Source organism: Tribolium madens, unplaced genomic scaffold (genome assembly GCF_015345945.1).
Source record: "Tribolium madens isolate multiple individuals breed KSU strain unplaced genomic scaffold, Tmad_KSU_1.1 Scaffold_91;HRSCAF=231;Tcas5.2_LG7, whole genome shotgun sequence".
NCBI classification, from domain to species: Eukaryota; Metazoa; Arthropoda; class Insecta; order Coleoptera; family Tenebrionidae; genus Tribolium; species Tribolium madens.
The window spans coordinates 19,469,130-19,480,766 of NW_025401063.1; the positions used below are offsets into that span (position 1 = coordinate 19,469,130).

The 11,637-nt window shown below is 30.5% G+C and overlaps 4 protein-coding genes across 6 annotated transcripts; 2 read left to right on the forward strand and 2 right to left on the reverse strand.

Moving 5' to 3' along the window:
- Positions 1–114: 114 nt before the first annotated feature.
- LOC123010688 (glutathione S-transferase 1-like) lies at positions 115–1,085 on the forward strand. Its single transcript, XM_044407761.1, has 4 exons — positions 115–375; positions 430–630; positions 679–846; positions 901–1,085. Exons 1-4 carry the CDS (start codon positions 235–237, stop codon positions 1,051–1,053), a joined length of 663 nt encoding a protein of 220 aa, XP_044263696.1. The 5' UTR covers positions 115–234; the 3' UTR covers positions 1,054–1,085.
- A 38-nt stretch (positions 1,086–1,123) lies between these two features.
- On the reverse strand, positions 1,124–1,894 carry LOC123010689 (succinate dehydrogenase assembly factor 3, mitochondrial). Of its 2 annotated transcripts, XM_044407763.1 has the most exons (3): positions 1,675–1,894; positions 1,450–1,600; positions 1,124–1,396 (listed from the first exon to the last, which is right to left on the reverse strand). In XM_044407763.1, exons 1-3 carry the CDS (start codon positions 1,677–1,679, stop codon positions 1,235–1,237), a joined length of 318 nt encoding a protein of 105 aa, XP_044263698.1. In that variant the 5' UTR covers positions 1,680–1,894; the 3' UTR covers positions 1,124–1,234. The 2 variants fall into 2 exon arrangements, with proteins under 2 accessions (XP_044263698.1, XP_044263697.1); XM_044407762.1 differs by having other exon boundaries at positions 1,450–1,723.
- Positions 1,695–4,081, forward strand: LOC123010686. Of its 2 annotated transcripts, XM_044407758.1 has the most exons (4): positions 1,708–1,798; positions 1,847–1,990; positions 2,045–2,812; positions 2,866–4,081. In XM_044407758.1, exons 2-4 carry the CDS (start codon positions 1,849–1,851, stop codon positions 3,066–3,068), a joined length of 1,113 nt encoding a protein of 370 aa, XP_044263693.1. In that variant the 5' UTR covers positions 1,708–1,798; positions 1,847–1,848; the 3' UTR covers positions 3,069–4,081. The 2 variants fall into 2 exon arrangements, with proteins under 2 accessions (XP_044263692.1, XP_044263693.1); XM_044407757.1 differs by having other exon boundaries at positions 1,695–1,990.
- Positions 4,082–4,958: 877 nt separating this feature from the next.
- LOC123011186 (probable multidrug resistance-associated protein lethal(2)03659) lies at positions 4,959–9,141 on the reverse strand. Its single transcript, XM_044408518.1, has 7 exons — positions 8,737–9,141; positions 8,268–8,683; positions 6,841–6,904; positions 6,453–6,791; positions 6,186–6,336; positions 5,904–6,134; positions 4,959–5,851 (listed from the first exon to the last, which is right to left on the reverse strand). The coding sequence occupies exons 4-7, from the start codon at positions 6,699–6,701 to the stop codon at positions 4,959–4,961; spliced, it is 1,524 nt and encodes a 507-aa protein (XP_044264453.1). The 5' UTR covers positions 6,702–6,791; positions 6,841–6,904; positions 8,268–8,683; positions 8,737–9,141.
- Positions 9,142–11,637: the final 2,496 nt, after the last annotated feature.

Here is an 11,637-nt window from a genome sequence, read left to right on the forward strand (position 1 = left end):
TCTACTTGCTATTAGACCAGCTAAATCACAAAAGCATCTAAGTCGATTTATATTCACAACTTAGCTGGTCCGATTTAAATTTTGTAGTTCGTAACATTAAAAGCACAGTTGGCAACAATGACAAAAAAAAAACACTACAAAGTACGAAGGGTACGAAGACCCCAAAATTTCAAACACGAGAGTTCATTGTCCCATATTTGTTGATTTTACATAATTAAATTATTTAGTGACCAAATGGCATTAACAGTGTATCATTTTCCTCCAAGTGCACCTTCGAGAGGGGCCCTTTTAAGTGCCAAAGCCGTTGGGGTGAAAGTTGATGTCCAAGTTGTTGATTTGTTTGCAAAAGAACAACTAAAACCTGACTTCGTCAAGGTAGTAGGTTATAATCTTTGAGTACATTATTTGATTTTGTGTGCGATTTTACAGATTAATCCACAACATACAGTGCCTACTTTAGTAGATGGAGATTTTACAGTGTGGGACAGCCACGCAATTGGACCTTATCTCGTTAAAACCCATGGAAAAGATGATAGTCTATATCCCTCAGACCCTAAACAAAAGGCACTAGTTGACCAGCGGTTATATTTTGACTGTGGAACCTTATATCCACGGATTCGTCAAATTTGTGTATGTTATTAAGTCTCAATCAAATTCACTTAATTTGTTATTCTCTAGTTCCCAGTCCTGTTCTTGGGTGAAGATGAAATTCTAGACGAACATAAAACCTCACTTGATGAAGCTCTGGGATTCCTTGATATTTTTCTTGAAGGGAATAATTTTGTAGTAGGCGATAACCTTACAGTGGCAGATTGTTCTTTAGTTGCATCAGTTTCTAGTATTGTTGTAAGTTTGTTTCAAATGATTTTTATGTATAAATGTAATCCTTGATTTTATTAGGCTGTTGGTTGGGATGTTACACCATACGCAAATGTGGCTTCCTGGCTCGCTCGCTGTGCCTTAACAATCCCAGACTATGGCGAGGCTAATCAGGCAGGAGCTGAACAGTTTGGCAAAGCCGTTAAAAGCAAATTAGCGCGGGGACAAATATAGTATTTTGATAAATAAATTTGATTTTTAACATTTGTAACTTATTCCTTTTTGCAACGTTTACTACAAAAACTAAATAAAAATATTCATTTATTCACAATAAAAATTACAACTAAAACTCAACAATATGATTCGTTTCTAGTCACAAAAACACTGCGGTAATAACAAAAATTTGATTGTATTTTTAATTCTTATCACTCTTCGCAGCTTCCAGTAATTCATACAACTGACAAATCTGATCATCCTTAAATTTTTCTAGGTCGTTCTTGCTCAAATTAACACCAAGAGGGCTTCCTGTTTGGGGCCCTCTTAATCCTAGCTGTTCTGCAAGTGTTATAGCATAATTCTAAAATAACGAATTTCAAAAATATTGCTCCAAAGTTTTTAGTAGTCTTTTACCGTCCACTCTTTCATAAAAACCTTGGTTTCTTGAATGTTGCACTTTTTGTGCCTTTTGAACTCTTCTCTGACGTAATTTGTTCCTAGTATTTTTAATTCTTGTGGCAGACCACAATGAAGTTTTAAGATAGTTTTGTACAAAATTCTCACTCTTTGTAAATGCGAATGGGCCATAATATGAAAAGATTATTTTATCATAATTTTAAAAAATTTAAAAAATCTAACCTCATCCGAAAAAATGACAGGTGACACTTGTGACGTAAACATAACCTAAAAAATAACTATTTACTGTCAAATTACATTTTGTTTATTTATCGATTTGAGCAACAACAGAGTGGATGGAATATTTGTACTTATTTCGTATTAATTTCTTTTCATGAAATTAACAATTTTTGAGGGATGAACGAAAGTCAAAAACCCTTTGCTTGTACCATTGGTGGGTGTGAAATGACTTTTACCAACGAAGATCACTTAAATTGGCACCACAAAAAGCACGACATGGTTTTAAATTTGGGTTTGGCCAGCAAAAATGCAGAAGTTGGTAAGAATTTCAATAAAAAAGTGGATAAGCTGCAGCAATTTTAATCTGTTATAGCTGATCAAACTCCAACACCAACACGATTTATCAGAAATTGTGAAGAAGTGGGTCTGTTCCAAGACTTGCAAAATGTGAATCCATTTGATGAGACTTTCAAGAAAGCCATAGAGTCTGCAAAATCGGGTACACTCCATTTACCTGAGGCTGCATCAAATGATGATACTCTTCATACTCCCCACATTCTTCTAAATCTTGAAAGCTCAAATGAAAAATATTCGGATAACAGAAATGACGTACAGTTAACTCACTTTAGTGTTAATGATATTTGTATAAGTAGGGTAGAAACGGTTTCTGAAAGTCCTACTCCAAGTGAGAATGATTTAACTATTACTATAGAGAAATTAAGTCCAAAGAAAGAGAAAGACAAACAAATCAATTTAAAAGACAAGTTAAAGGAAACTATACAAAAAAAAGGAAAATCATCAGGAGTGACCATCACTCCAATACCATTGGAGAAGCTGCAAGAAAGCCAAAAGCGGACTCCCATTTCCGAAAAAGATGACTCTTCTAATGTTGGTAAGAAACAAAAAACTGATAAGGATGATGAGAAGGAGAAGATTAGAGAGATAAACAGAGCGGCGCAAATACGATGCAGAAAACGTAAGAAAATCCAGTCGAAGAAAATGGAAGAAGAGCTGAAAACTCTAAAGAGTGAGAATTCTAAATTGTATTCGGAAAATCAAGATTTCAAGCATAAAATTTATGCTTTAAAAGAGTTACTAGTGAAACATAAAAAAGAAAATACTGCTGATAACACCACAATTGGTAATTCTATTCTTGTAAAAGTACAAATTCGTATTTTGATTATTTTTTTTTAGTAAAAAACTTAGAAGAGATTCTTAACTCAGCGCCAATTGCGAGGAAAGAAACTCCATCTGAAAATGCGAAGCGAAAACCCATAAAGCCTCCTATTGTACCAGTGCCTCTTGTTCAACATACTGCACAAATACTTCAAAAACCATTGATAATACAGTATGTAGCTCCTGTTGCACATTTGGCATTGCCTGTGCCAAATAAATAAATTTAAGGTTTGTTTTTATGTTGTATGAGCAGGTACCTATATGCCGGGTACTTTTTAAGTAAACTGAGTAGACACTATTTTTGCAGAGTTTTATGTTAATCTTAATATTTAAAGGCTGGTGCTTCATGTCCATTAGATTAAGTTGAGTTTTTGTCTTGATGCTTATTCCGTTATGATGCTGTAATAATTGTGACATGATTTATGAGAAAACTAGCTTTATAGGAAAATAATGTTACACTTACTTTTATATGAATATTTTGGTAAAAAATTAAAATGTTTTATTGTTAAAAAGTGTAATGATTTATATTCCCAATCATACTGTACGAGTATGTATCAATTTCATGACATAACAACAGCTGACAGCTGGCAACTATTGTATGATTACTGAAATTGTATTGTACTGTATTGTATGATTACTGAAACTAGTCGGGAAATTGTTCCATACCCCGAAAATTATTACACACCTGGGGAGTGGCTTACATAATTTTGTTAAGCTCCATTATTATTAGTTAGAATAATTAGATTGTGTTGTTATTTGACATTCTTGATGTACCAACGGTGATACAAGATTTATAGTATTCAGAAACTAAATAAAAAGGATAAATTTGATCTATTTTCTCCAAGGAGATTAGATGAAGGGAACCAAAGTCATTTCCCCAAATTGTAAAAATTTAATTAACGTCGTAGAATAAAGGACATATTTTGGCAGTCAATTGCCATCATCAGCTTGAAGTAGAGCTAGATATGTACATACAGTGTGTCTCCGGATAAGTGAAACGACTCTCATAAAAAATTAAAAAATTCTCGATTTAAATTTTTATTTTTTAGGATACAGCCTTGCTTGGTTAAAGATTAATTTCTAACATAATTTTAGTTTAAAAAAATCAAGTATGCCTTGGAAATTTTCAAAACAACTAAGTATTTCTCTGTAAAGTGTCATTTATATGGCAAATACTATAAAAAGTTGTTCAAAATCAACATTTAGGCCCTTATACCAAATTTTAAAATCATCGGCCAACTATATGCTTTTTTCTGAGGTAATTGATTTTTGTTATTTCGTAGGTATTTTATGTAATATTCTACTTAAATGTAATTTTTTTATTCGTAATAAAAGAACTGTTAAAAATAAAATTATTTGATTTGTGAATTAATAAACATAAAAAAATAAAAAATCACAGTTGGCCGATGATTTTGAAATTTGGTAAACGGGCTTAGATGTTGATTCTAAACAACTTTCCTTAATAACTTTTTGTCTTACATTTGCAACCCAAAATAGTTTTTTTTTTTAATTTCCAAGGCATACTTGATTTTTCAAGACTATGTTAGAAATTAGTTTTGAACCAAGCAGGGCTGAACCCCAAAAAATGAAAATTTAAATCGACAATTTTTAATTTTTTACAAAAGTCATCGTTTCATCTATCCGGGAACACAATGTAGGTATATTAACATTGAAATTGTCACAAAAATATTAAAATATCAAATTTGAGACCAAAGACCAAGTTATCAAAATTGGAGATATTGAACCCAGAGTAAAATTTACGATTTACTCCAATAGTTATTTAAAATTAAAAAGGTGAAACGGAAAGAGTGGTGAAGCCAACGTCTTCCCGACGTGATCAAGACAAAACAATGTTTTTTTCTACGATGTTAATTCATAAATTTTTTACAATTTGGGGAAGTGGCTTTGGTTTCTTTCAACCATTTTTACCTAAAAATGGATCAAGGATCGAGCTCGATCAGTTGTCCGATGCTCGGCTATAATGAAACTGTAATAAATAAAATAATAACAAAAATTCCAAGGTCATTAGTTTCTTGTTTATTTATAAAAAATTCGAACATTTTGCAAATTAGACAAGTTGTTTTCATGAATGACTAGAAGATTACTTTGGGTTATCGTTGTTCATTGGCAGTGAACATGTTGTAAAATACCCCTTTTTTATTTTCCAATAATACTGCCAAATTTGCAAATTCTACAACATTTCCCTTGTCTACGACCATAATTTTGTCACATTCTCTCACATAACGCATTTTGTGTGTGATCATAAATACAGTACAAGAATCAAAATTCTCTTGAATGATTTTATAAATCATCTCTTCTGTTTCCGAATCGACATTTGCAGTAATTTCATCAAAAATTGCAATTTTATTTTTACGGATGAGGCCTCTAGCCAGACAAATCAACTGTTGTTGACCCACACTCAACTCTAAATTACTATTAATTTCATTGTCTAAACTACAAAAAAGATTTTTTAAGCCGACTTTAGTGATAGCCTCCCAAATTTGATCATCGGAGTAAGTCCTTTTCAAATCAACGTTTTCTCGAAGTGTTCCAGTAAATAGAAACGGATCTTGAGGTACTACTAAAATATTTTCTCTCAAAAGATCCATCGGAAGAGTTGCAATATCATTACTATCAATCAAAATTTTTCCTTCAGTTTTATATAATCGCAAAAGTGTTAAAATCAGAGATGTTTTCCCAGCTCCGCTACGTCCAATAACAGCAATTTTTTCTCCATGCTTGACTGTAAAATTTAAATCTTTTAAAACATGTTTAGTGCCATAAGCAAAAGAAAGATTTTCATATTTGATTTCGCCAATTTTGGGCCAATTTTCTACAAACATTCCTTGTTTGTTTTCTTGTTTTTGTTTTGTGTATTCGAGGACTCGATCCACTGCTGTCATCTCATTGTCAAGTTTTGCGAATTTGCGAAATCCTATATCTTGTGCTTTGGTAAAAAGCATAGCTTGGGTAATGACAAGACCAACAGTTGCGACGTCAGCATCTTTAAAACCCTCATTAATAAATCAATCAATTAAATAAAATTTACCACAAACTTTTGTCTATGAATAAAAAGTAAAAAATTATGAAAGCTAGAAATAATGTATTGTAGACGTGTGTAACAAATCCATAAGCTTTGAAACAACACACGTAGATGATTGATGCAGATGTGTACAAATCTTGATGTCTGTCGAACTCTTTTTGAAGAATATTTCCAACTCGTGATGCTTTTATAGTCGAAAGTCCTTCAAAAGTTGCATTTATATGGCCGACTAATGGACTACGAGCTAAAACAAGTATTTCATTTCGTGAAAATCATTTAGCAAATTATTTTTTACTTGAAAGTTCTAGTCGTTTTAATGCATTTGCCACTTTCAAATAAAGAATAGTCGTCAAAAAAAGTGTTGCGATAAAGATAATGGAAAAAATGAGGAATGTAACATTGACCGTCGTCATTAAAATAGCTACTCCTATCATCTCCATGAAACACTGAAAACATTTCAACACAATACAATTATGAAAACAGTGCATTTTACGTTGTTTTTATTAAAATTATTACGTAGAAAAAATTGTTCCTGTTGAAAGAATTTAAGAAAAAAACATACCTCAAACACAAAATACAACGAGGTTGGTATCCTTTCGTCAACATAAAGCAAATCTTCAGAAAATCTATTTAAAATATTTCCCAGAAATCGGTCATCAAAAAACTCTATCGAAGCGTTGATAATTCTTCTAAACATAAGTGTATGCAGATTAAGTGAAGCTTTTCGTGTCATGACAAGATAAAAAATGCTGCCTTTCAAAATTAAAAGCAATGATATTACACTCATACAAACAGGAAACAGAAAAAACATAGTGATCGTATTTTTAACGCTTCCTCATAAGTAGTGTTTAAAGTCAGATTGTGATTTACAAGATTTATGATGTCTTGCTCTGCTTTTATCCTGGAAATTAAGGAGTTAATAGAAACCAAACAATTTTTTAAGAAATTACCAATCACTTTCTAACTTATGTGAAAAACCCCTCATAAATTGACTTGCCCCAAATGTGACGATGACTAAAAACAGAATAAAGATGCCACCACCATTTCTTAAATATTGCCAGTACATTTGATAATTAATAACGTGCGATTTTTGTCTTTCTTCATAATTATTGTATTGAATTTTCGACTTTTCAATAAGACTCGAAGTTTCACTGAAATCGTTTTCACAATCATTATCTTTGCAGTTTAAAATATGGTAAGTTTGAGACTCTACATTTCTTGTTTTGTAAACATTAGCAGTTTGATGTTTTAAAATAATAACGTTATCAGCTTTTGAAAAATAATTCTGATATTGCGTCACTAGAACTATGAGTTTATTTTTGAGAAACTTTCTCAAACATTCTTCAAATATAGAGTTTGCAACTAGAATATCCAAGTGAGCTAAACAGTCATCCAATAAGTAAATATCACACTCTTTATAAACAGCTCTTGCTAAATTTATCCTGGCTTGTTGTCCTTTGCTTAAGTTAGCTCCTTGATCAGCAACTAGCATTGAATCACCTTTATCGAGCCAATTCATATCTGGTAAGAGATTACAAACTTGAAGAACTTCAAAATATCGTTTTTCATCATAGCTTGACCCGAATAAAATGTTTTGTTTGATTGTAGAGGGAAAAAGAAAAGGTTTTTGGGGAGCGTATGAAACACTCCCAGAAATTTTCAAGTTCCCTTCACTCAACTTTTTTTCGTGAATAAATACTTTCAAAAGTAAGCTTTTTCCACTTGCTACATTTCCACTAATGATGGTCAGACCTTTCTCAATTTCAAAATTCAAATTTTTAAGCATTTCCACACTCCCATTTGTGACAACGATTTCGGGTAAACATTCTCTTCTCTGACTATTTTATCAAAAGAATTTGCATTTTCATTTATCAAAAAGTTTTCAATTCGTTTTAGAACGCTAACTAATTTTGCAGTTTCATGAAATCCTTTAGGAATGTCAAATTTTAGTTCTTCAGACACAAGTTGTAATGCATTTATCAACAAAAATAAAGTTCCAGAGTTTAAATCGTTGTCAAAGAGGATTGAAATGACAACTAAGATGTACCAAACCATTCTTAGAATTGTCTCAGAAAGAGTATATTTTGTAACAAGTAGCAAAAAAATTTTGTGCAGAATATTGATTTCATTTCTAAAACAAAACATGACTCAAGAAAAGCAACCAGTTGTGTTTTACTTTCTGATTTTCGAAACTTTCTTTTCAAAAGTTTCTTCACAGTTGTAAAATTTTGTTAGTTTGATTGCATTCAACACTTCTTTAGTTGCTTGATATCGTTGATCAGTATTCTTCAAGGTTTTAAGTTTCAAATTTGTTACCAACGATGCCAAATATACTAATAAAAATTAGTTTGATTAAAAGCAATTTTATTTTTGTTACCTTGAATTAAAGATACCCCAACAAAGATTCCAATAAGAACAACCACCAACCATCCAACTTCAAAATAAATCAACAAAGTTGTCATTATTACACGAATAAAAGAAATAACCATGTAAGTAACAAACATTACAGAAGTTTCCAACTCGTTAACATCTCTTGTAATCAATGTTAGTATTTTGCCCATCGAGACCTTACTGAGTGAAAGATTCATTTTTAAAACTTTTCTGTAAAATAATGAGGTAAATGATGCTCGTAATTTAATTGCAAACAGTGAAAACAATCTCAAACAATTCTCTTTGTACAAAGTACTGACAAATGACAGAAGAATTAAGGCGAATCCATAAAAGTAGCCATCTGATTTCGAAAAATTGGCAAAACATGATATAAATTGTTTTAAGGCTTTTGGAAACAATATTCTGGAAGAATGTATATTAACTTTATACTTAACTGAAAAAGTGTAAGAAATTACGTTTCAATTATCATAAATAACTGGGTTGAAACAAGGAGGAAGTAATGAAATCCAAAACATTTTAATAATAAAGATGTTATCGTAAAGGCTTTTTGTTTTGTCCATACTTGTTCCAGTTTACTGTCCAATTTTTCAGATTTATGTGATGGAAGTATTTCATATATATCTTTTTCTTCAAGTGTTTTCTTAAGACCTTCATAAAAAATCTCCGCCGTGTCACTAAAATGTTGAACTTGTTTCAAAATATTTGCACTTTTTTTTCTTACATAAAAAAAATGTTTACAAGAAAGTTGTTTCTCACTAATGGGTTGGTTTTCCGTTGTTTTTCTCTTAAACAGTTCATCTTGAGGAGGTGTCAGTAATTACCATTTATTGAAATAGCAACTAAAATATTACTAAAATGAATAATTCATACAAAAATTTTTAAATGTATATTCATGGTGACCTACAAAATAATAGGTGTTGATAAGATTCAACAATTAAAAATGTATATTTTTACAGCAAATTAAAAGGGACATGGTGTTGAGGACGCCATGTCCTGACGTGGATTCCACTTAACAACAAACTTAAACTTATCAACAAACATGTAAATTCGTTTCTTCATATTAGTTTTTAGATTGAAGATGGCAAGATGTCTTGCCGAAACTAGTTTTCCATTTTAATCTTTTAACAAATAGATATTAATTCGTGGGTCCGACTTTGAATTTTTTACCTTCCTCTTAAGAAAATGAAACCCACTTCTAATCTGAAGAATTTCCATAATCAAACTTACTTTGTTCCACTACTGGAAATCTACTTGAAAACCTAGTTTTAATTTTTTATCTCAAGAACGCAATTCATAGTCTCCAAAAATTACTCCAAAACAATCCAGAGACCGTTAACTCTAAAATTAGTTAATTAGTAAATTTTTGAAATTATTAAAATTATCTTTTGATCGTTTGGAATTACTGGAATTCTTTTTGGAATGTCGGAAATTATTTCTTTTGAAAATTACGTTGCATTTCTTAGAAATCTACGAATTAATTTAGAATAACAGGTAATTTGGAAAATACGGAAATTAAATTGGAATTAATCTGAACACAATGGAATTGCGATTTATTATTGGAATTACTGGAATTTTAATAAAAAAAATTGAGAATTAGGCATAACTTGGAATTACGTAAAATTATTTGGAATATCAGAAATTAATTTGGAATTAAGTCTAGGATAATTAATCTGAAAAGAATGGAATTACTGGATTTTTTTGGATTACTAGAATTTCGGTGGATTTTTTTTGAAATTGCAATTAGTTGCACACATTTTTTCAAGTTAACGGCCCCACGGATACACTTTACTTCTATCCTCTACACACAGAAAAGTCATTATCTTAATTTAAGAATAATAATTGTCTTAACGTCATATTTTTAACTTGAAACTATATTATTTTACCACAATTATTTTTATTTGTATTAAAATAAAACTATTTCTTGACTTAAGCAACGAATAATTTTACTGAATTGTTTTACTTTAAGAAAAATTTTCTTGTTTGAAATATTTTTAGATTCTATTTAATAAAAGTTTGGTAGTTCACGCGGAGAAAGTAAGTTATCTTACTTTAAAAATATTTGGTTCGTCACCTCAAGTAAACAGATTTACTTCAGTCATAATACAGAATTATTCATTTGAAAAAATATCTGAATCAATTGAAACCACACATAGTTAAACTAATATTTAGTAAACTTACACTGAATATAATTTTCCTTGACTTTGTTGCTTATGCTCGAGAACCGAGAACAGAGAGACCAGAGTGAGACCCAACGCAGCTCAGATCAAGACGTTTTTTTAAGTTAAATAAAGTTGCAGTTACTGTACAATGGAGAAATTATTGCTAAAATCGTGCAGACTTGACAAAACTGTCATTTAAAAATTTAAAGGTAAATACAGTTGCTGAAATTAATACGGTATAATATTTTAGATGTTGTTACTGAATGGATTGAAGAAATGTTTCAGATGAGTCAAATTAAGTATATTTGCTTCATAAGGATGTATTTTTGTTTGTAAGCAGTTAAAAACAATTAATTATTCTTTACACTATACGTACAGCTTATAAGTTGAGCGCATTGATGGGCAAAGAGCAATTCCATTTTCTATAAATGATTTGTGTAGTTCCGTTCCTACTATATTTCGTAGTCTACCGAAAGGTGAATTGTATGTTTCGCTTTCAAAAATACATATTTTGATTTCCTATTAATCTTAGAATGTTTGATTTTTTAATGTTTTAGTTTGTCATAATTTTATATAACAGTTGTACGAATGCCATGTTCATTATTTTTATAATAAAATTWTCTTTGTAATAAGATTATTGTATTATTTACCCAACAAAATTGATTTTTTCAATCAAAAAAATATTTATTTGAATGAAACTTTACAATTGTTAGCTTCAAATAAGGATGCGTTCAAATTAAATAAATCAGTTTCATAAATTGAATGCGTAAGTTTTTATTTCAAGAAAACAATTTCTTCTTCCAAAAGTTCCATATTTCAGAAGAAATTATTATTTTTTACTTCAAGAATTAGTAGATTTTACTTCAATAATAAACGTTATTTACTCTTAATGTTGTATTTACTTGATTTAAAACTCAATGGAAGTATTTGTATTAAATCAATTATGTTTCTACTCAAGAAATGCAGGTTGAGCAAATAATTTTCTATTTTGGAGAATATATTTACTTGCGTATATCGAAGATTAAGAATTATTTAATTCGAGAGTATTTTACTCACTGTTAAACAATATTTCTCTGTGTGTATGAGACCCTTGTATGTACCAACACCAGCGCCACCTTATATAAATCAGGGCCATCTTAAAATTAAAAAAACTAGTTTTTTTTAGTACAACTTTTATTAAAAACCATGGTGGTTCTA

Coding starts and splice junctions, on each gene's coding strand:
- LOC123010689 (XM_044407762.1), bottom strand. CDS start 1,623: ATGGCCCATTCGCATTTACAAAGAGTGAGAATTTTGTACAAAACTATC. Junction 1,397..1,449: donor TTTTTATGAAAGAGTGGACG/GTAAAAGACTAC, acceptor TCGTTATTTTAG/AATTATGCTATAACACTTGC.
- LOC123010686 (XM_044407757.1), top strand. CDS start 1,849: ATGAACGAAAGTCAAAAACCCTTTGCTTGTACCATTGGTGGGTGTGAA. Junction 1,991..2,044: donor CAGCAAAAATGCAGAAGTTG/GTAAGAATTTCA, acceptor AATCTGTTATAG/CTGATCAAACTCCAACACCA. Junction 2,813..2,865: donor TGCTGATAACACCACAATTG/GTAATTCTATTC, acceptor ATTTTTTTTTAG/TAAAAAACTTAGAAGAGATT.
- LOC123010688 (XM_044407761.1), top strand. CDS start 235: ATGGCATTAACAGTGTATCATTTTCCTCCAAGTGCACCTTCGAGAGGG. Junction 376..429: donor TAAAACCTGACTTCGTCAAG/GTAGTAGGTTAT, acceptor GCGATTTTACAG/ATTAATCCACAACATACAGT. Junction 631..678: donor CACGGATTCGTCAAATTTGT/GTATGTTATTAA, acceptor GTTATTCTCTAG/TTCCCAGTCCTGTTCTTGGG.
- LOC123011186 (XM_044408518.1), bottom strand. CDS start 6,701: ATGTTTTTTCTGTTTCCTGTTTGTATGAGTGTAATATCATTGCTTTTA. Junction 6,337..6,452: donor CGTTGTATTTTGTGTTTGAG/GTATGTTTTTTT, acceptor AAATGTTTTCAG/TGTTTCATGGAGATGATAGG. Junction 5,852..5,903: donor CTTTTTATTCATAGACAAAA/GTTTGTGGTAAA, acceptor AGGGTTTTAAAG/ATGCTGACGTCGCAACTGTT.